Raw genomic sequence first — 22,432 nt, 5'->3', positions numbered from 1 at the left:
TTAGAATTGTAGCAAACGACGTTTTTATGGAAGCCCAAATGTCTTGAATCTTCTCTGATGTTTGTTTTTTAAGACAAATGGTGGGGGAACAAAACGGGAGGTGATTTGTGTATCTTGAGGAGTAATGTCTTACAGGCAATACCTAGCAGTGCCTTAGGAGGCCGAGCTGCTGTATTCACACTGAGAGCATATTTGAGCTCTGCGGTCGGAGAAGTTGCCTGTTAAATGATGTGACAAGATGAGACTCTTCAGCCCATCTGTCACCCATGCAGAAGTAAAAGGTCACATGGCACCGACTCCGAAGAATCGGGAAAATCTGCTGTTATGGCCAGCATTCCTTGCCACAATACAAATATGTTCTTTGCTAACATAATAGCTATTCAGTTTGCCTGCAGTCGTTGTGTTCCTCCACTAAAGTTCAAAGGAACTGAAAACACACAGTGGACAAAGCCAGCTTTGTGTTGAAGTGAATACATATTTCATTACAAGGTGTTCTATCAGTGTCATTCTAGAAAAGAAACTGGTCTGTGAAAAAGACCGTGTGATCATCCACATTTGAGCTTCAAGATTTCTGAGGGATTTTATTTGTATTTTTTTGACATTCAGTTTCTTTACATTTAACTTTTCGTAATTCTGTGCTGTATGCAGTTTTCTTAAGACCTGAGTGGGTTTCCAAATTGGAGTGTGTAAATTTTGATGTTTCCTGACTGAGGTTTGTTGGTTTTTTTTGTGTTTTGTTTTGTGGTTTTTTGTTTTGTTTTGGTTTTTTTTTTGTTTTGTTTTGTTTTAAAAAGGCGATTTTGACTCTTCAGGCTTTGCTGAAAATGTAGTCTTTTTTTAGTCTTCAAGAATGAGAGAGGAAACACACAATTAAGATTCAAAGCATTTAGTCAATAAGAGCCCTGTAAATCTGATTACCTTATCTGTTTGCAAGTATTTTAATGCCTTTTATTCTTCTACACACACATGTGCAAGTATTTCTTTTCTGCAGATCATATTAAAGTCCTCCTGCGTGGAGAACATATGGAAATGAGCTATCTCAGCTAATAGCAAGTTGCTGCCTCCAAACTTGTGCAAGCAGTAACGGACAAGAAAGAAAACTTGGTCTTTAGGGATGTAATTTCATCTGTTTCTTGTGTGGATCTTTTTTTGGTATTTAAGACGCCTGAAGGTACTGGCAAAACAATCTCCCCATGCAAACAGTGACAAGAAAGGTGATCGTAATAGAAAACCAGTGGCCACTGAGGCCAGGCTTTATTTAAGAAGCTGGCCAGACTGGGTAGCTTCTACCCAACCGCTTCAGAAATGTTTGATGAGGCAAGTTGTGGGGTTGGTCATTTTTAAATACTCTTGGAACGCAGCAGAATTCCTGGAGACTTAAAAAACACTAGTGCTCTTTAAGGTAAAAGTAACGTTGTCTAAATGAGGGTAAATGAAATGACTCAGTGCTATTATATTAGTACTAACCATAGTCTACTCAAATTCAATGAGGAATAGAAGAGCTGAAAAAGTTTTGCTGCCTTGAATTAAATTTATGAAGAGAGGTTTCATAAAAAATGAGAATAGTAAAAGAAGTTGGGAACAGCAGAAATAAGGTCGGTTGCAGGCAGCACAGATGCTTTGGAAGGGTGGGAGAGGGAAAACCAGTGTGGTTAAAGCAGTGTGAAGGGAGCTGCGGGCAAAAAGATTGCCACACACAGAAAAAAGGCAAAAAGAAACTTGTGTTAGAAGAGCAAAGGATCATAAACTCTAGCAGGTTAAATAGCAAATCATTAGGAGACGAAAGCAGAAATTCCTTGAAAACAGTTTTCTACTAGCATATACTTAATAAAAGCTTTTTAGATTCTCCAGCAGCTTGCTGAAGAGTCTGTAGGATTGTCTTCAGAGAGGAATTTCAGAAAAGCAAAATCAATTAGTGGAACCAACATTCCCTCTAACAGAAGTACGTCATTTTTTACAAGCATGAATGAGAACTGTTCACAGAAGAGGTGTTAGAAAAAATGGTCATGTACACAGTCATAAATCTCCAGAAACAGGTACCAGAACCAGCTCTGTAAAGCTGACAAACTCTTGCTAATCGTGGGGTGTAATCTGTTGCTTCATTTAACCCCACTCTCCGGAGAAGAGGTGATGACATGTGCAATGCACTGTAATGCATGCTCTGAAGAAGGTGTTGCTGTAGGTCCAGCAAAGGGGTAGCAAGTATAGAAGCAGCTGGATTGTGCGAGGTGTAACCCTTACACGCTGCAGAAGAACTGACTTGGCTTTTAAAGAGGGAGTTTGGGCCTTAGGTTACAGGTCTTTGGAGATGTTACAGAGGTAATCAGAAATGAAGGCTTCTGTGGGAGAGGAGGTCATCAGTGGGGTTCTTGAGCTTGGAAAGACGATGGGAGAAAGTACACCCCGCTCCATAGATTTATGTTGTGTCACAGCACAATTACTACAGAGTGGCAAGGGTAAAGTTAGTGAAAAGTGTTTTCACAGAATCACAGAATGTTGGGGGTTGGAAGGAACTTCTGTGGGTCACCCAGTCCAACCCCCCTGCCGAAGCAGGGTCACCCAGAGCAGGCTGCACGGGACCTTGTCCAGGCAGGTCTTGAATATCTCCAGAGAAGGAGACTCCACAGCCTCCCTGGGCAGCCTGTTCCCGTTCTCCATCACCCTCAGAGGGAAGAAGTTCTTCCTCATGTTCAGACGGATCTTCCTCTGCTTCAGTTTGTGCCCGTTGCCCCTTGTCCTGTCACTGGGCACCACTGGAAAGAGTCTGGCCCCATCCTCCTGACACCCACCCTTGAGATATTTCTAAGCATTTATTAGGTCCCCTCTCAGCCTTCTCTTCTCCAGGCTGAACAAGCCCAGCTCCCTCAGCCTCTCCTCGTAGGAGAGATGCTCCAGTCCCCTCACCATCCTCGTAGCCCTCCGCTGGACTCTCTCCAGCAGCTCCTCATCTCTCTTGAAGTGGGGAGCCCAGCACTGGACACAGTACTCCAGATGAGGCCTCACTAGGGCAGTGTAGAGGGGGAGGAGAACCTCCCTCGCCCTGCTGGCCACACTCCTCCTAATGCATCCCAGGATCCCATTAGCTTTCTTAGCAACAAGGGCACACTGCTGGCTCACGGTCAACCTGTTGTTCACCAGCACTCCCAGGTCCCTGCCCTTGCCCTTGTTGCACCTCATCAGGTTCCTCTCTGCCCAACTTTCCAGCCTGTCCAGGTCTCGCTGAATGGCAGCACAGCCTGCTAGGGTGCATAATTAAGCGTTACTACTCATTGGCGTAGGATATGGTGGAGATTAAAGTATATCCTTCAAAAAGGATTAGTGAAATTCGAGTATAATAGCTTCACTGAGCACAGTAATTTGTGCCTGAAATGTTTCTTAATAACTTTTGGAGGCAGGAAGGTTGTGGAAGAAGAACTGATAAAGATACTTTTTTCTATATGTCCACTGTTGTCACATGTTGGAAGCAGTATTCTGGGTAAGGTAGACTTCTGATAAAATAAGGAGTTACTCTGAAAGTCCTCTCTTATGTACCATGGAAAGATTGGTTAGCTGATGACAGCAACACTTTCGGGCCTTAAAATCAGTAACAAGGCCACAGCATCCCGTGCTTTGCTGTCTGTAATAAGAATAAATGAACAGTTGTGGACCTATTGGTTTTCTTTTTGTAATGTCTTCTGTTACTGGTTGAAAAGGGGAATTGACAAGTGGAAATACAGATGTCAAAAAGAAATACCGATACTTTTCAGGTTGGAAAGTGTTCAAGTTGTTGCTGGGATTGTCCATTAAAGCAGCAGAACATCACTATGGTGGATTACGATGTTCTGCATGGGTGTAGGATCAGTATAGCATGTAAAGCGTTTTTTCAAAAACTTCTCGTTGTAAAAACACTTTTTAAACTAACAGCTTGCTTCTGCTTAGTAGGATGTGATTTGTTGGAAGTGTATGTTGACCTGGAACCAACAAAGAGATGACTAAGTAGGAGGAAAATGGTTTTAACATGCCTCTGCTTTGCCAAGGGATATGGAAACAATAACAGATTTGTCAAGTCTGTGGGTCAGCTAACCTCGTAGTGATATATGATATTTCTCTAAGCATGACACGCTTGGTGTATTGGGTTGTTTTTTTCTAAAGCACCATTTAGAAGCTGAAATGTGAATCCTTCTTCGTCCCAACTGTTTATCACCTTCATGGGCATGCTGTTTGCTTGATCAGATGTATCCAGAGCACGTGGGAGATCCTGACTTCCCTTCACTGTGGCAGGCACGTAATGTGGTCTGCCATTTTACTTGTTTCACGGTGTAATTTGATAGCCAAGACTGTGCGTGTTTGACAGGTGCCAAAGCATTTTTGGTCCATGCACTAAAGCTCTGCAGCAGTCCTCCTCCCGTTTCCCTGTTTTTGCTTGCCCCGAGCCATGACGTTCTCCGTGCCGCCTTGCCTTACTGTGCTGGGTATGTTGCGTCTCTCATCGCATGCCAGGCGGTCTCTTAGCGAGGTTTCAAACAGTGCAGAGATGATTCCTGGTGTGCTTCCTTCTTTGGGAGAGAACCAACGACTTGAGAAATGAGCATTCAATTTAATAAGAAATTAGATCTTTAGATGTTGTTTTCTTCCCATTGAAGAGCAGACCCGTGCTCTCGAGGGGCGGGAGCAATAACCACACAGACAAAGTCACAGGGACAGGCTGTCCTCAGTGAAGAAGAGGTAGCAGCTCAGCGGTTAGCTGCTCTGAGATGTGCTGCTGTCCCAGTTCAAGTTCTGACTGAGTTGGTAGCAAGCCTGAACCACTCGGTGACCTCTTCCTCTCTCCCTTTTGGCACTTGTAAGACTGACCTAATAAATACTTTATTGCAACAGATCTGATCTCATATCCTCTTACGAACCACGTGTAGACCGGTCACTGCGGGATGGCCCTGTTCAGTGCAGAGTTCAAAGTGTGGGACAAGGCTTTAAGAAGGAAACAGTGATTTTCAAGAGGAGAGTAGTTTAATAACACCTGGAGGTTCACAGCGCCGGCCATCTCTGCTCTAAAAGTGAAGCTTTCTCCGTGCTGAATTGCTAGAGGCTTTTAGATTATCTCAGCTTTCTGTTAGCATAGGAACACAGGACACCAGCAGCACCCTTTTTAACTCCCTACCATTTTCTGTGTCTCACTTTTGGTTCAGAGTTTTTCCTGTGGATCTCAAGTTTTTCGTGGATGTAGAGAAGTGTGCTGCTGTCTCGTGAGTGCAGAGCTCATGGAGGAGGTGTTGCACTAAGCCTGTCTGAGCTCACTGCCTGCTGCTGGGGGGAGGAGGAAGGGAAGAGATCTGGGTTCTGTGGCATGGGGGGGGGTCCTTTCCAGCCCTGCATCTCTGTTTCTACCCCTTGAGCTTCCCTGGTAAAAACTCTCTTGGATCTCGGTGGCTGCAGTCTCTCTTCCATGAAATTTCACCATGACTTACTGTTACCATCTGCTTTTTTGGAGCAAAGCTACTGACTTGCTAAAAAATGAAATGTGGTGAATTAATAAAATCATAGAATAGTTTCGACTGGAAGGGATCTTCAATAGATCATCTAGTCCAACCCCACTGCCGTGGACAGAGACGTCTTCCACTAGACCAGGTTGCTCAAAGCCTCATCCAGCCTGACCATGAACGCTTCCCATGATGGGGCATCCACAGCTTCTGTGGGCAACCTGTTCCCATCCTCATCCCAAAAAAAAGTCTTCCTTATTTCCAATCTAAACCTGCCCTCTTTGAGTTTAAAACCATCCCCGTTGTCCTGTCACTGTAGGCCTTGGTAGAAAGTCTCTCTCCATCGTTCTTACAAGCCCACTTAATATACTGGAAGGCTGAAATAAGGTCTCCCCAGAGCCTCCTCTTCTCCAGGCTGAACAGCCCCAACTCTCTCAGCCTTTCCTCACAGCAGAGGTGCTCCAGCCCTCGGATCATCTTTGTGGCCTCCTCTGGACCCGCTCCCACAGGTCCACATCTTTCCTGTGCTGGGGCACAGGGATGCAGGGCTCCAGGTGGGGTCTCACCAGAGCAGAGTAGAGGGGGGTGTTAATAAAATATTAATAGTTGTAGCATGGGTAGTAAGTAGTTACTGTGAACAACAAAAAATGGTGGGTCGACTTGCTGACAGTGGGCATTTCTGCCAAGTAGAAGGCTGCATGGCCTTTTTCATACTGCTGTTTACTTTTGGCTTTCTTGCAAGTTGGAACTCTAAGTTGTTCTCTGGCATTGCAAGCATGAACCCAGAGGTCTTCGGAGAATCTGATTTGTTTGGCTTCTCCCTACTGCATCACCCAAAATAATACCATAATCTATCTTTAAGAGGCATATGCTGTTTGTTTTTTGTCTCTAGTCCAAACATTTCTGCTGGATTGTATTTCCGCCTCTGCCTTCTTACAAAGGCTTTCCAGCTGAACACTTAACGTCTCCCTTCACTTGAGCTTCTGTTTTTTCTGGATAGTGAATTAGAGGCTCTTTACAGTTTATTAATTTTGCTTGTAGCATTATGTAACTTGTACAGGGTTGTAAGTACATAATGTAAGTTTGAGTAGCATGTTCCTTTATAGCTGATTTTACAGTCCTTGGCCTATTCCACTTCAGAATTCTTATAAGCAGTGTGTAAGTTGGCCAAAATACGCCCTTCATGTTAATTAAATCTCTTAAACAGAGTCTAATTTTCTTCCTCCTCTTGAAGTTGGTGAGAGATTAGTAATAAAAGAAAATGAGTTGGTTGATAGCATCCTGTGTTTGATCAGTGCAGAAGCAGGATAACAGCCTCAGGTGTACGGTGAACTCTTCATTCCTGTGTGAACATTCAACATATTAAAAGTTGACAACATTATTTGAACGTTTATCCTGACAAGATAATTTCATACAAGATCAGAACTAACAAACTGAGGAAGCACTAGAACATGTATACATTTTTTGAGGAGTCTTGTTTCCTTCAGTGGGTTTGCTCCTGTTAAAGTTTTGCACTCCAGCTGGCAGTAGTCTTGAAAGATTTGCAATGGATATTGCTGGGCCTAAGGTGGTGTTTGAGGTGATTCTTTCTAAAACATAAAAAAATAATTTTACTATTGCTAAGACAGGGTTTTGAGACCAAATGGCTAAGTGTCTGTTTCCCCTCCTGACCTTGACTTGGGTAGCACAACTGTAGCAGGCAACAAGTCAGTAAAACAAAATTATATATTTTTTTCCTCTTAATATGAGGAAAGACAAGTTTTTCTGTCAAGGGTAACTGAGAGCATCCTGAGAGAATAATACGCTGAGTGTCGATGAAAAGTAAACTTACTTCGTGATACCTGATGAAGTTCCTTGTCCTAGTTTTTTTTTTTCTTTCATTTCTGTCTGCAAATGTTTTCAGAGTTTTAACTTCCTCAGATTCGTAAGATGCTTCTACGTCTTGGTTTCTGCCTTGTTCTTCTGTTTTGGCAATTACTTGATGTCACCATTTGTAGCTTCCAATAAGCATGGGGGCCATCCAAAATAGTTTCCATTTCCCACCGAGGTACATTCTTAGAAGAACTTTTCCAATCCAAATAAATGGCATTTATTACTTTTTAATTGCTTAGCGCGATACTTGCTTACATTTGCTGTTTGAATGTCTTTTCCTCTCTGTAAACTGAGAGCCCCAAAGGGCACATGCGTGCAGTCACTGAACTCGGTTTACATAGCTTGATGGAGGTTTTGGGAAAAGCAGACTATGTGTATGTGCTGTTCGTCACAGATGGTGTCCCAACCACTAAAAATGTTGTGCTAGCACTGAAGGAAAACGGAATGGAAGTAAATGAAATACCAAAAAAAGGATGGCCTTAGAGTTTTAGCAGCATTTTTTCCAGCAGCTTTGGGGAAAGCGGTCAGTATGGCACATGTATGCTTGAGCTCAGCACTTAAGTTGCACTAAGCAGGCAACAAACAGTGGGCAGGAGAAATTCCTCTGGACAATTTTGCTGCTCTGGATATTACCAGTGTCCCAATTTTAAGTCTAATACCTTTTTCTGGTGAGGTTTTGGTGAAACGTGGTCATGCGAGGATCTTAATGCCATATATATATATATAGTAAGTATATTGGTGTATTGCTAGTCTTTGAGCTTCTAAAGAAAAATCTTAGAAGATGAAAGGGTTCTGAAGCTTTAGAAAAGGCAAGGTAGGCAAAACACGGACATTTCACCCTTGATAATTTAACTTACATGGGTCATTTTTTCTTCACGTTTGTTTTGGGGAACGAGTGAATTTTTAGAGCTCTGGTTTTGACAGCATGATCCTAGCGAAAATTGAGTCCCGTGCCTGTATGGGAATGGACATCTCAACTCCGTCCCCATCTGGCATACGTAAATGAGGAGGGGGGTCATTTCTCACAGCTGAAGATTGTTTGTGGAGGAGAAGAAAGAGGACTCGCTCTACACAGCGTGTTGCTGAAGACCAAACTGATGTATGTTACGGACCTGCATGTAGAGTCCGTGTTGAAGTTCTGGCAAGGAGGGCTAAGCTGTATGGCAAACCGTTCTTTGCACTGCTGTAAAGCCTAAACATTCAGAAATCTTCAGTCCATGTCTTTCCCACTTTTAGCCTTCACTGGGCTATTACGTCGCTGAAGTCCATTCAGTAGCCGAAGATCCTGAATTAGTTTTTCATTACCCCTTATAAATCTTTCCTTCTGGGTTTGTTCTGCTGCCTCTTGGCTTGCAGCTGAACCAGTTGTGTGAACAGTTAGATTAACTCTGGTCCTTCCCTTGCCTTGTAGGACTCCTCAGTGGGCAGACCTCTCCGACCAACACCAAGCTGGAAAAGCTGGACCCACAGCAGGTGCTGCAGCTGTGTCTCCGGTACCAAGATCATCTTCACCAGTGTGCAGAAGCAGTTGCCTTTGATCAGAATGCGCTCGTGAAGCGGATCAAGGAGGTACTGCCCGCTTCTGGTGGGGAAGGGCTGGGGGCATCCGCGTGGCCATCTGCTGCTGCGAAAGCAGGTGCTTGCTGTAGATGGCCACGGGTCACTTGCAGCAGTCCACTTCAAAGCAAACCCAGTAGAGGAACGTTGTGGGTGTGCACTTCAAGCACAGTTTCTCTGCTTTCGTCGTGGTTACTGTTAGGTCGTGTGTTTATTGGTTTTGCTCTATGATTCCTGGCTGTGAACGGTGGCTGTTCCTCTGGTATGGTGAGTACTGCAAGTAACTGTGGAAGAAGTAAAAGGTGACTCGAATTTTTAAAAGTAACATTCCTTATTTAGGTCTGTCTAGCATACATTTTATTATGCCTCATGGTTAGATTCTAATTTAAGGAAAGAAATGGTTATCTTAACATCTTCTGTGGTTGGAGAATGTAGTATTTCTTTCTTTCTTCAATGGATTTATAGAGCTAGACTTTATTTTCAAAGCCCGTAACACGCTGTCTCTTCTCTGATCCATATGGCAAGAAGATCTTCCCGTGCTGCTGTTTTTACCACTAAGCCATCATTTGAAAATTACCAATCTGCTTAAATATTTAATGATACTCTCACGGAGGAAATTGGTTTTGGGGTGGGCATCTACAATTGGATCGTCCTCCTCATGTGTAACTAGTGATGTTGGAAGCAGTAGGATGGCTGACAGGCTTTTTGGGGGGTGTTGTTTTATTTTTTTAAAGTCAAAACAGACTGGCATGAGAGGAGATGCTGTTTGAGAGTGTTTTCTCACATACTCCCAGATTTGCAGAGGAACTGGTGAATGCTGCATATGTCAAGAGTCTGTGGGACCAAATACCTCCCAAAGTCAAAAGAGAAAATTTTGAACAGGTGGTTAATTTTTATTCATGCTTTATAAACAATGACCTTGATTCGTTGTTTCTATATTGGCTTAGAGTTAAGAAAATCCCGCATGACATGGATAATAAATTTGATTCATAGGCTGTTTTGAGAAGCTGCTGTCATCGTGAAGTTGTAAGTCCAAAATAACGTGGGAGCCATTAAAAAGGCCTTTTTACTTTGGTGTATCGAGATCCGAGGCCAGCTATTACACAAGATGTAAACACATGTGCAGATGTTGGTGACTCAGATCACACAATCTCAGAAACGGGATTTAATTGCCAGCCTAATGACGGTGTACTGCATTAATCCAAGCAGACTGTAATTCTTTTGGCTGTTAAAGTGTGAGAGGGAATAACGACATGATTTAAAGTCATGGTAGATGCCACCAGTGCAATCTGCATGAGTTGGATTTGCCTTCTGTACGGCAAGTGGCAGAATCCCCTTCACATTAACTATGGTGATGTTTTCTTCTAGCTCTTAAGGCTTATGATTTTTTTAATATAAAACAATGATGCTGATATTGTCACTAGCTTCTTTATCCCAGACTCCTCTCTGACAAAGTGAAGGAGAAATGTGCGAGACTGACTCGGGCAGCTGATGACTCAGTTGGGATGGTTTTGGTTTTTTTGGTCACAACACTTAAGTAACCCCAGATGCTTTTCAATCCCTCTGCCAGATCTGGTGGGTTTTTACTGTTCATTTTCCTAATTATTTTAAAATGTTTTTCTTGCATTGGCTGTTCTGTGTGTGTGTGTGTTCTGGAGGAGCTGGGTGGGACCCACTCAGCTTAAATTGTTCTTTCCAAATTGTTTGGGCTTTCCTTGGTGCACTAAATTGCACCACTGTTGACAGTTGCTGACAACGAGGGGTGCAGCTGAACTAGAGCAGGGTATGTCTCTCCTTACAAGTGTAGACAAAGGAAATCGCATTTGGCTGCACCCATTTGACAGCAATGATTTAGTTTTGCCATGTAGAAAAGGCTTTGACCGTTGGTAAAGAGTAAAAATGAAAGAGAAAATGAAATATGTTGTGAAAAACATAATGTGTGCATGAGCTGGACAGTAAATTCTTTTATCCTCATTTTAGTGGTCAGTATTTCTTTTTCTTTTCTTTAACGCTGTAAGCATTGCAGTGTTTTTCTTCCAATAACAGACTTATCAAGTGATTGATGCTTTTAACTTTCCTGCAAAATGTTGGTGAGTTCAGTCCCCGGTTTCCTGCCATTTGTCTGAGGTATGTTCACTTTTCAGACTGTCACTGGCCGTACTGGGTGCAGCAGTAGTCCTGCTGTGTAGTATGCTACAGTCATACTGCCTCCAGCCAGCATTTTTTTTGGTCTTTCCTTGACAAAAGATCCCAGGGCAAATATCTTCTGCTCATTGTCTGTGTGGCCAGAATAAAAAAGTTTCCTGGTTTCTGGCGAAACTCAAAAGTACTCTTGTAAATTTATTGGTCCTCGATAACTCATAATTGACTGTGGTGGTTTGTAAATCAGCACACGGTCTGAATTGAAATGGTTCTTCATAGGAAAGAGAATACGCTAAGGGAAACAAAAACATTGCATGACAGTAGTTACTCCAGATCTAAGTAGACCCATCTGTGCATTCCCTTACTTTGGGGACCAAAACAGTCTAACTTTGCTCTCCATCCGATTTTCCAGTTTAGCCAGAATTTCTTTACAGTGTGTGGGCTGGATCCGTGTCTTCTCCTAAATGTAGAACCCGTGCAGTTTCCAGATCGCTGTGACTGTTCTCTCTCAAGCAGAAATGCATTTACTCAGGCATTTCCTTGAAGGGGAAAGAATTCAAGATGTGATTGAAGGTAGTTGACTCAGCTGCCTCTCTTCAGCAGTTGCACTTACTTGTACCCAAACTGTTGGTTTTGGAAGAAATTGATTTATATGACAAGAGGCTTTCTCTTCACTGCCAAAAAAAAAGGATGTGCTTGCATCTTTTTAGGGAAAAACCACCACTATGCATTAAATATTATGTTTCATATTAAGTTTTGGCAGCTGACTCACCATCTGTTGCAATGCTGCATTAATTCCAGGACCACTGAAATACTTAGGATTCCTTTTAATCTTTTCTCCTTATCAGTTTGAAAAACAACAGAACAGCAATTTGGAATTTATGTATGCGTTAATCCAGGGTTATTGCATCTCACAAAATTTGACAGTTTTCAGGAAAAAAGCCTGTGTGCATCATTTTCTGGGTAATTTGTGTATGCTTTGGTATCTTGTAAGATGAAAAATTTTAGCTTATTCGATGAATCACCACATTACTGACTTCTGAGGGCATTCTGTTCAGATGGGCCTGGGAACAGGATCTAGTCTGTCTACTGATGTGATGTTGGAGAGCTGGGCTTGTTCAGCCTGAAGAAGAGAAGGCTGAGAGGGGACCTAATGAATGCTTATAAATATCTCAAGGGTGGGTGTCAGGAGGATGGGGCCAGACTCTTTCCAGTGGTGCCCAGTGACAGGACAGGGGCAACGGGCACAAACTGAAGCAGAGGAAGCTCCAGCTGAACACGAGGAAGAACTTCTTCCCTCTGAGGGTGATGGAGCCCTGGCCCAGGCTGCCCAGGGAGGCTGTGGAGTCTCCTTCTCTGGAGATATTCCAGACCTGCCTGGACAAGGTCCTGTGCCCCCTGCTGTAGGTGACCCTGCTTCGGCAGGGGGTTGGACTGGGTGACCCACAGAGGTCTCTTCCAACCCGTGACATTCTGTGATTCTGTTATATGTGTACGCTACGAAAAAGGTGCATTTTTAAAACCCAATAGATAATGTGTTATAAAAGACAATTATAAGTAGTTAACAGGGTAAACTGGTCTTCCCTGCACCTTGGAACCTTTGCCATAGAGTGTTTAATGATGGGGACAGAACTGACGCCGCGCCTTACGGACGGTGTGATACTTCAGGTTAAAGATCACAGGGGTGAACCATGACTTGCTAAGCAGGGATCAAACAGTCTCAGTCTGCCTGTTCTTGGGTGTCGTATGTAAAACAACCAACCAACAGCCCCCCCAAACCTTAGTGCCTATCAGCGTGAGCACAGACGAGCTCAGCTGCAGTGTTTCTCCTTTGTTTCTGTGGTGGGTTCGGGGTGCTGGCTGTAGGCAGGAGGTCTTAACTTGCTTCATCCCACATCCATCTCCGCCATGACAGTGCTGCAGATCTGCGTTACAACTAGTTGGAAGTTCTGCACAAGCTCCAGCTGCTGTTGGGTTTGAGAGCTGCCTGTGCTCACTGCCGGGAGTGTTGGCCTTAGTTTTGCAATCTGTGAAATGGAGGGTTTCTGCTAAGGTTAGTTTGAAGGCAAACGTTCACCAGCACTAAATGCTAGGTATGACTTGGGGGAAAGAAGCAAATGAAGCAGGGTGAGGTCGACTTTACATGAAGTCCTTATCAGTGGAGGAGATCTGTTTTGGGCAGCAGGGAGAGAATTTGGAGAGTTATCTGATAGAGGATGGTGAATAACAGGGAATGGGAAACAAGCAGAATAGGTAAAGGCTGGGGAGCAGAGCTAAATTTTCAAGAAAGGACCCATGATTTTGTGTGCCTCCAAAATTTCAGTGCCTTAAAAAAAGATTATTTTTCATGGACAAGGTGCTAAGCGTCTCAAAAATCACATCTTTCAAAATAGCTGAAGCTGAGTATCCAAAAATTACTAGCCACAGTTGCAAATTTAGGCCTAGCTTCTTTCTATGAAAGCAAAAGGGAAGCTGAAAGCAATCTAAGCTTCTTTCAGTGAAGCTCTGAATGAAAAGATCTTCAGTATTTCTTCTTAGACTTCCTATATTGGCAAAGGAGATGTGCTACTCAGAGTATCCTATGTACCCTTAAGGGCAAAAGTAGTTCCTAGATAAACTGTGCTTGGAATGTATTTGAAAGTGGAGTATTGGGAGGGCTCTTATGCTTTGCCCTAAAACCAAGTGTCGATGCAGTGTTGTCTGTAGCTTTTATTGCCATAGGAATCCCAGACCGAGACTGACAATCGTTTTGAAAACAAAACACTTCTTACAATACAAAATGAAATAAAAAATATCTCAGTGTAAGCTGGTGCACACCTGTGGGAAAAAACTCCTGCATTTTCAGATATAATAAACATTACTTTTGTATTCTGAACTGTTCTTAATAGTTACACAACTTTTGTCCAAGCAGGCATTCATATCAGTAATTGGTTTGCCATAAAGCAAATTACAATTTATGGCTTTTTCATACCTGTAATATCCTCTATGGGAATAGCTCATTATTTAGAACAAATATTCCAGAATAAAAGAGTGTATGGATTTTTTTTTTTTACTTATTTTATTTTGTTCTTTACTAACTTGCTGGAAAAAGTAATTGTATGTCCAGAAATACATCCCTTAATATGTGGCAAGGAAATAACTTTTGAAGCCACACATACACCGCATTGTGTCTCCCGGTGTATTTCAGCCGTTTAAAATCATGGATAGGAGTTAAATCATGATTTCCTATGAGCAACAAGTCTGGTGCATTTGACAGGCTAACAAGAAAAGCACTTCTAAGCTACAACGTGCTTGTATATATCCCATGCATTTAAGGCTCGTAAATTGTGAGCCATTCATGTCACCACGTCTGTGAAGTAAAACATGCCCAGCAACTGGGGGATTTAGGAATTTCAGTTTATTTTTTTGTGAATGCCTGGTGGCTTTTTGACCGTTATCCCAACTACGTTGTTTCTGTGACTTGGAGTGTTCGTGTTATCGAAGAGATCTGTCACCTGGTGGCAAAATGTGCTGGGGAACGTGGCCCGCAGAGGTCGTCAGCGTGGTTTTGTTGCAGCTTGAGGGAAGGCTGGGTTTGCCATTGGCAGGGCCCATGGCTTTGAACCCCTCTTGCTAGAGGCAAGAGGGCTGGCGGTGGCAGGGACAGCTGGTGAAAGTTTGATATTCCCAGGTGGAAATTCAAGGACAAGGTACCTTGAAGGTGGTGATAAAAGGAAAAGCTGTCTGAGTGCGGGAAGCTGTTCGATCACCAGGAATGACTGAGCTCTGGGCCAGAAACCTTGGAAGGACGTGGCCTGGCTGGGGATTAGCTTGCTGCAGTGCAGGATCCCATTAGCCAAGGCAGCGATTTTGCTGCTGGGCGATGCACCACAGCGACTCTTCTTGGCTCCATCTCTCTCCCAGCAGAAAGATTTGGAGTGCGTGGGATTCATCCTGTGCTCCAGTCACAGCTGACCAGTGTCCCTTCGACTCAAAGGAATGGGATGTTTCGTGGAGGTGGTTTTTGTTTTTGTTTAATAGTCTGCTGAGCGAGCTGTTTGTTGCCATTCCGGGTAGTTATGGTTTCCCTGCAGGTGGTTATCAGAGCTGAGTTTCCAAAACTATTTGTGAAACCTGTTTTCAGCCGACGTGCTTTGAGAATGACACCCCTCCTGACTAAATTGAATCAGGCCAGCAACATATGAATGGTCTCACCAAGTCCAAAGTGCTTGTTCAACTTCAGACCTTTCCTTCAAGGTCCATGTGCTCCTACAGATCAGACCACTAGTTATCTTCCATCCCAGTAAAGGGCAGGGCTTAGAGGATCAACAGTAGGGCTGTTAAATGAAGCCTGGCAAGAGAGAAGGCAGAGATGTGTTCAGCTTTGACACAACATCTAACGATTTTCTAGATGAGGCCATGTTAACTTTCAAGCAAAACTGAGCCTTTTGTTTTCACAGACTTAAAACAGCAATGCCCCAAATCACACGCAGAATGTCAGGGGTTGGAAGGGACCTCTGTGGGTCACCCAGTCCAACCCCCTGCCGAAGCAGGGTCACCTACAGCAGGCTGCACAGGACCTTGTCCAGGCGGGTCTGGAATATCTCCAGAGAAGGAGACTCCACAGCCTCCCTGGGCAGCCTGGGCCAGTGCTCCGTCACCCTCAGAGGGAAGAAGTTCTTCCTCATGTTCAGCTGGAACTTCCTCTGCTTCAGTTTGTACCCGTTGCCCCTTGTCCTGTTGCTGGGCACCACTGAAAAGAGTCTGGCCCCATCCTCCTGACACCCACCCTGCAGATATTTATAGGCATTTATTAGGTCCCCTCTCAGCCTTCTCTTCTCCAGGCTGAACAAGCCCAGCTCCCTCAGCCTCTCCTCGTAGGAGAGATGTTCCAGTCCCCTCACCATCCTCGTAGCCCTTTTTATTCAGGCCTCCTTTCCCATGCAGGAAAGGAGGCCTGAATATTCCTTGGGATGCAATATTTCTGAAACGGGGAAGAACCTGGGCTGAAATGCCACTTGTATTTTCAAAGGATTTAATGCCCCACTGCCATGCTTTTTAGAAAATCTTGGGAACATAGTGTTCTGTGAAGAAATCTGTACCATAAATACAGTCTTTGGTGTCTTGGAATTACGAGATTGGTGAGGACTGTGGCAATGTGTCAGGCTCTGTATTTCACCTCTCTTTGATGAAGTGTTACTTACAAAGACTGGAATCTTAACTCAACAGGCACCACCATACAGAAAAAAATGCGCAGGGTGGTTAACCTGGAAACTACCTTCATGTCCTCTAGTTGGTCTTGCTCATTTTTCTGCAGCCTGATGTGCAAGTAGCTTGAATTCTCGAGTGGTGGGGTGATGTCTTAAACAGCCAGCATCAAAATGGGAAACTGCTTTTGAAAAAGCTTCGCAATTGTTACTTTAATACATAGAGTTGATGTCTTGCTGTGTATGCCTGAGGCAGATGGCCAGTGCTCTGTTGTCCATGAACTTTATGAAGTGATCTAGCAGTTATTAAGGAAGAAGAAAGACTACTTGCACTTGTGACAGCCTGAAATCTGTTGTGTTAACATGTGCTGCTTCATTTGGTGTCACAAAAAAGATCGTTCTCTCCCTCCTAGAATATATGGGTGAAATCAGTTCCAGCATGTTCCCTGCTCTTGTGCTTTGGTTTCTTCTGGCCTTTTGAGAAAAGATCTAAGCTGGAATCCTTTCCACCACCAAATTCCCAAGAAAGAGTAGAGAATTAAATAAGCACTAGCAGTCAGAGAGGTTTGTATTATTATAGAACTTAAGTACTTAAGAGACTGGCACTGAAAGTCGGAAGTCTAGTATGCTAAGCCTTACATTAAGGCTTTCATCAGGATTAGTGCGTGGTGTTTATGAATACCAGGTAACAGAAGGAATAGAATTCAGCTGCTTCTCACAGCCTGTTTAAACTAGAAAATTGGGTTTCTTCTTCTAGCCTTGTTTCCCCAGGTGGGAAAAAACCCAAACAACAACCACCACCAAAGCACCCACCCCCAAACAATGTAGATCTTCACCTAGGAATAAGAAGTGTTGAAATCCATTCTGGAGTTAACAGATTTGATACTGAATTTGGGCATGAAACAGAGCTGAGAGAGGAAGAAAGCAAGTATCAGCCTGGGGTGGATCACACAAGGTACTCCCACAAGAAACAGGAACACACTGATGGTGTTACACAAGGCTGTGAGATGATCTCATCTGAGCATGTGCAGCTCTGGCTGTGTTCAAGGAAGGTGGGTTCGCAGTGCAACAGAAGGGCTCTCCGGATGCCTGGGGAGTGGAGAACCTCTGGGAGGAAACTGGGAAAGCTTTACTTGTTTGACTTCGTCAAATGAAGATTGAAAATGGTATGATTTCTCTTTCTAAGTCTGGGGTTAATGTAGGTTGAAAATGGTCTTCTCCCTCCCCGCTGGATTGTGTTGATACAGGAAAAGTCAGTTTACAGGCTTTCGTTCTTAACAATGACCTCCTGTTTCAATGTTGAATTGCAATTTTCAAGGTATCAACTCTACCTGTGAGAACTGTGGGGGGGCTGGGGGGAGAGGAGGTGTCAGGAATGTTAGCTAAAAGCTGTTCAGCAGTTCGACGTTCATTTTAGATAGGTTAGCCAGTATTATTTGCAAATATTTGGGGTTGCACTGATGGGTTAAAGATGCTAGGTGGTAGGCTGAGGGAGCGGGGCTGACCTTGTGTTAGCAGCCCTATAATTAGCATTCTGATAACAATCAGATGTGATCTGCAGAGATGACTTCATGTTGAAAGTATTACAAAGCCTGAGTGCAAGTAATCTTTCCATCTTTTTATGAAGGGTAGGGTTTCCTTAATGTTTCTGTGCCATTGGGGCCTGAATGTTTCTATACAAGAACATTATTAGCAATTACTCCAATACCGCTTTAGAGGTATGAAACACGTAATTTACTAGTAATTAATTTGTGTGGGCACTGTTCCTGACTAGATGTGTCATCTATCTCTGGAAGCCTGGATAAAATGCTGAATTATGGTATAGTAGAATACCCTGTAATCAAGTGTATGAACTGTGCAAACTGTGCTGTAGTGGACAAGAAATAAGTTTGTTTGGTTTTGTTTTTTTACCAGAAAAGAAAGTGATGTATTAGAAGAGCAATTGCTGGGCCTGGCAAATTATCTGAAAGATAAAATCCCAAATCAGATGACTTGCACCTGAAAAAAGGTGTCAGGTAGTTTTTGTGAAACAAGTCAACATATCAGCAGTACATGGCAAGGAATTTATAAGAGTTTTTAAGGTCAGAAAGGATTCTCGCTTTTGATCAATTTGTTCTGGAGATGCATTTGTAGACATAAACAAGGAGAGAGAAATACTCAGCCTCCTGTGAAACTTGAAGCCACGGCAGCTCAATACAATAAAATGAATGCTCAGAGTGGAGTAGTGTTACCACTATGCACTTATTGAACTTTCATTGGATCATTGATTGGTGGTGGTGGTACGTGCTCGTGTTACCGTATTTTGAACAATAGTCCATAGCCTCAGAAGAGCTTGCTATGGTAATGGTCTACAGTGGTCAAGATTTTCTTGAGGCTTTCGTGAAGCCGAAGACTTACTGTCAGATGTTGTGACATCCAGGAAAGCGCTGGGACATTGGAGCTTCAGCACTGTGGAAGTATGGTGGAGTCAGTCTTGAAAGTACTCTTCTGGGAATGGAGTAGTAGATCCTCCCTTCCTCAACATCGCTGAGGCATACTTGGCTCGTGGTATGTTCTGTTTGAACATGAAAGAGCTGATGCAGAACTTCAAAAAGATCTTTCAGAAGTATTTCAGATTATTGATGGCTAACGTTGTTAGAGCTGACATACCTTTGAGTTTCCCTGATGAGAAGCTGTTGATTTGGACATTTCGTATGAGAACTGTGGCTGTTGGGGAAAGAGCGAAAGCTTCATACGGGCCGTCAGATGTCCAGAAATCCCCATTAGTGACTGCTGGGCTTGTGCCCCTGCACATCTCGCACCTCAGCCTCTTTGCGTGTCTACAGGCCATCTGCACAGCACATGGGAGGTAGGTCTGATGCAGCCAGGTGTGTTGGACTGGCTGGGTAAGTGCGGCCTCGTGCTTGAACCTGTCTTGGTCTGCAGTTCCCCAGACAAAAAAACAGAGGGAGTCCTAGATAATCCTTTTACTACTTCACAAAGTGCAAGAAATGATTAAAACACAGCTCCTTTGCATTCTCTGAGAACGGATTTTAAAGCTTTTTCTTCTTCAGTAGTGTTCTCTTCTAGAAAATGGTTTCTTCTCATGTATCTAACCCTGACTAAATATGGAGAAGGGAGCGTCCCCTTTTGAGAAGTTCTGAAAGACCTTCTGTAGGACATCTGGTGAAGATGACCTAAAGCTGTCAGGTCCCAAGCCTCAAGCTGAGAATAATATTGTTAGATCAGATGACTTGCAAATGTAATGATGCTGATCTTTCAGATAGCACCTTTTCACTCTGAAACGAGAAGGGTGGTGGTTTCTGAGAAACAGCTCCTTAATGACGGTGGTCATCTCTTTTCAAATCCCAGTTTGTTTTTTATGGGAAACCAAACATCTTTAAAGCTAGTCATTCTGCTGTGATGAAAGTACAGAACTGAAATTCATGATCAAATAATACCCTAAGGGTAAATAATATTTACAAATGCTGTTGTACTATAATATTCGAGCTCTGGCTGGATTTAGGAGTGTTCTGAATGAGTAATATGGCAGCAGCGTAAAATCAGGAAATGAGGGAATCAAAGGCCGTGTTTTGTAGCAGAATTGTTAGGTGGTCTGAAAGAAGAGTTGTGCAAGTTACTATTCAGGCAACAGATCACTGTAACAGATTGATTTTTCTTTTTCCAGGGACAGCTAATTAAAGACAGGCTAGGAGTTTCTTACTAACTTCTGTGGAGTTGTGCTCCACGAAAGTGAGGTTTTGTGAGGACGTTGCACACACAGGTTCATTAATCTTATGTGTCGTCTGGGTAGTTTTTTGTTATTTGTTTTTCTTAAACTTGGTTGTTTAGGAGAGGCGTGGAAGCATTTCTAATGCTTTGAATGTAACGTAACATTTTTTAGTCGTGATAAATTTGAGAGATGACTTAGGTGGAGGTAGATTGTTCTAAGAAGGCAGCAGTTGAAAGCTCTAAAAACCTGTTCTTACTCGTTAAAGTCCTTGAGCTAGAAATCACTATAGCACTTTCTTGGTGACAACTTAGAAAACCTACTGATAAAATCAGACCCCCCCCAATCTTCTTGTGCATTTAAAAGTCTGACACAGCCAGAGCAAACGCTGGGTTAGGATCCAGCAGGACGTGCAGTGGGAGACATGGTGCTTCTCTCCACGTAGTGGTCCTGCCGCCTCTGTGGCTCTCAGGCTGACGGGTCAGAAGACCAAACCACTGAAGAAGAGAGAGCCTGGGAAGACCCAACTTGTTTGATTCTCCCCCGCTGACTCGACGTGCCGAACTGAGCCGATGGTCATGCAGCTAATGTGGAGGAGGAGGAGGGTGGGAGTGCTGCTTTGCAGCCTGAGGTTGCGTTGGATTCTGTGGGATGTGAAACCATGCCCTGAGCTTCACTTGCTTATGTCACAGCTTAGCTGTTCTGGGAGAGAAAGATGATAAGTAGCTGTGGTGTGGAGGGAAATGGGAGTAAAGAAAGTCCAGTAGAACAGGACTGTGACAGGAGATGTATCCAAGCTGGAGAGCTGGCTGTAGCATCTGCAGCACCAGCTTCCAGATGGCTGCTGGTTGTCGGGCTTTGCTGTCCATCTTCTCCCACCTCTGTCAAGTGGGGCCCTGCTTTTTCAAGCGCTTGGAAGTCTGCTGGTTCATTAGTGCTGGGCGAGAAGTAGGTATTGTTTTAATCATAGCTTTAGGACTCTTTTTTTAGCAGCAGTTAGTGATAGCAGTCATAACTTAAGCTTGGGGGACTGCCAGCTGGCAGAGGGATGCTGGTAGTTCTCAAGCAGGGAAGGCTCACGTCGGATCTGCGAGGGAAACGTGGGCTGTCGAGGTCAGGCTGCGGGGCAGCGACAAACACATCCTGTCCAATTACACAATGTGCAGGGAAACATCTACGTAAAGGTGGAAAAGCTCATTTCAAGAATGAACTTTTTTATTCTTTTGAATTCTGAATTTTTTTGTGCAACCCAAGGCCTCCCAAAAGAGTTCAATGTTGACATTACAGGCTCAGCAGCCTGGCTTACGCTATCATGTATCTGCTGCAGCTCTGAGGGACTGGGTGTGGGTTTAGCTGTCGATCTTTGGAAGTAAGTGCCCTGATGTACCTGTTAATATTGCTAAAACTCAGTGTTACAGCCAGTTAAAATGGTTCCTCTTCATTCTCTAACTTGCCTGCCATCTGGGCAATGCTTAGACAGAATAACCCTTGGCAATTTTTTACAGCAATGACAACTTGAATAGGAAGTTCCGTCTGAACATGAGGAAGAGCTTCTTCCCTCTGAGGGTGACGGAGCCCTGGCACAGGCTGCCCAGGGAGGCTGTGGAGTCTCCTTCTCTGGAGATATTCCAGCCCCGCCTGGACAAGGTCCTGTGCAGCCTGCTGTAGGTGACCCTGCTTGGGCAGGGGGTTGGACTGGGTGACCCACAGAGGGCCCTTCCAACCCCCAACATTCTGTGATTCAGTGAAATTACAGAGTGAGCAAAAGGAATGTTTTGGCATTGGATTTGGTCTTGGATATGATAAGCAAAACTTAAAAAACAAATTGTTTACTTGGCAGTGGTGCAGAGGAAGGGGTCTCATGAGAACTGTACTCATGAGCGATGCCGAAGAGAAGGACGTAGGATCCTTGGCTGGGCATCCCTGTTTTCTACCCTGGCAAAGATGCTGCCCAGTGAGTTTCTCCCTTACCAGTGTGTGGGATGAGTGGGAGAAACAGAGGATGTTCCCGTCATCAGGAAGCGATCACGATCTATTGTGCTAACTTCGCGTGACATTATCAAAGAGAGAGGGGAAGAGAGAAAAAAAAAAGCCATTCATTGGGCACATTTGTTTCCAAGCAGCACAGAAAGAGGAGCTGTCTGCAGCTTGAAGTGCGTTGATTGAGAAGTATTTTCACACCAGCACATCATGACTAATATTCCGTGCAGTCCTGTTCCCGCCTGTCACTCTCTGATGTGGTTTTTGTGCAGCTGCAGGAAGGAGTTCATTTAACCCCAGCCAGGCACCTGACAGCGTGAAGGGAAAGGCCGCTGGGGCTTGGAGTGCTTTTCTAGCAAGTGAACTTTCTGGAATAAGGACTGCACCTGAATTGCTATCTTTTTTTGACTGGCAGCCATGGGGGATGGGAGCTATCAGCAGATCTTTAGGGCAGAGGGACACGGGACAAACGGATGTCTAGTGAGCTCCTGAAGGCTGTTGCTGAGGGCAGGGGAAGCAAAATATCTTCT

General features: G+C 43.9%; 1 protein-coding gene across 1 annotated transcript in view; it reads left to right on the top strand.

Annotated features, from left to right (window-relative positions):
- BORCS5 (BLOC-1 related complex subunit 5) overlaps nucleotides 1–22,432 on the top strand; it is a 77,706-nt gene that overhangs the window by 45,373 nt on the left and 9,901 nt on the right. Inside the window, exon 3 of the mRNA XM_075442126.1 lies at nucleotides 8,740–8,897. Within this exon, the coding sequence (XP_075298241.1) occupies nucleotides 8,740–8,897 (158 nt within the window). The remainder of the gene's footprint in view (nucleotides 1–8,739; nucleotides 8,898–22,432) is intronic.

This window comes from Opisthocomus hoazin, chromosome 1, assembly GCF_030867145.1.
Source record: "Opisthocomus hoazin isolate bOpiHoa1 chromosome 1, bOpiHoa1.hap1, whole genome shotgun sequence".
NCBI classification, from domain to species: domain Eukaryota; kingdom Metazoa; phylum Chordata; class Aves; order Opisthocomiformes; family Opisthocomidae; genus Opisthocomus; species Opisthocomus hoazin.
The sequence above is the reverse complement of the archived record's forward strand: the minus strand, read 5'-3'. Positions and strand labels throughout refer to the sequence as shown.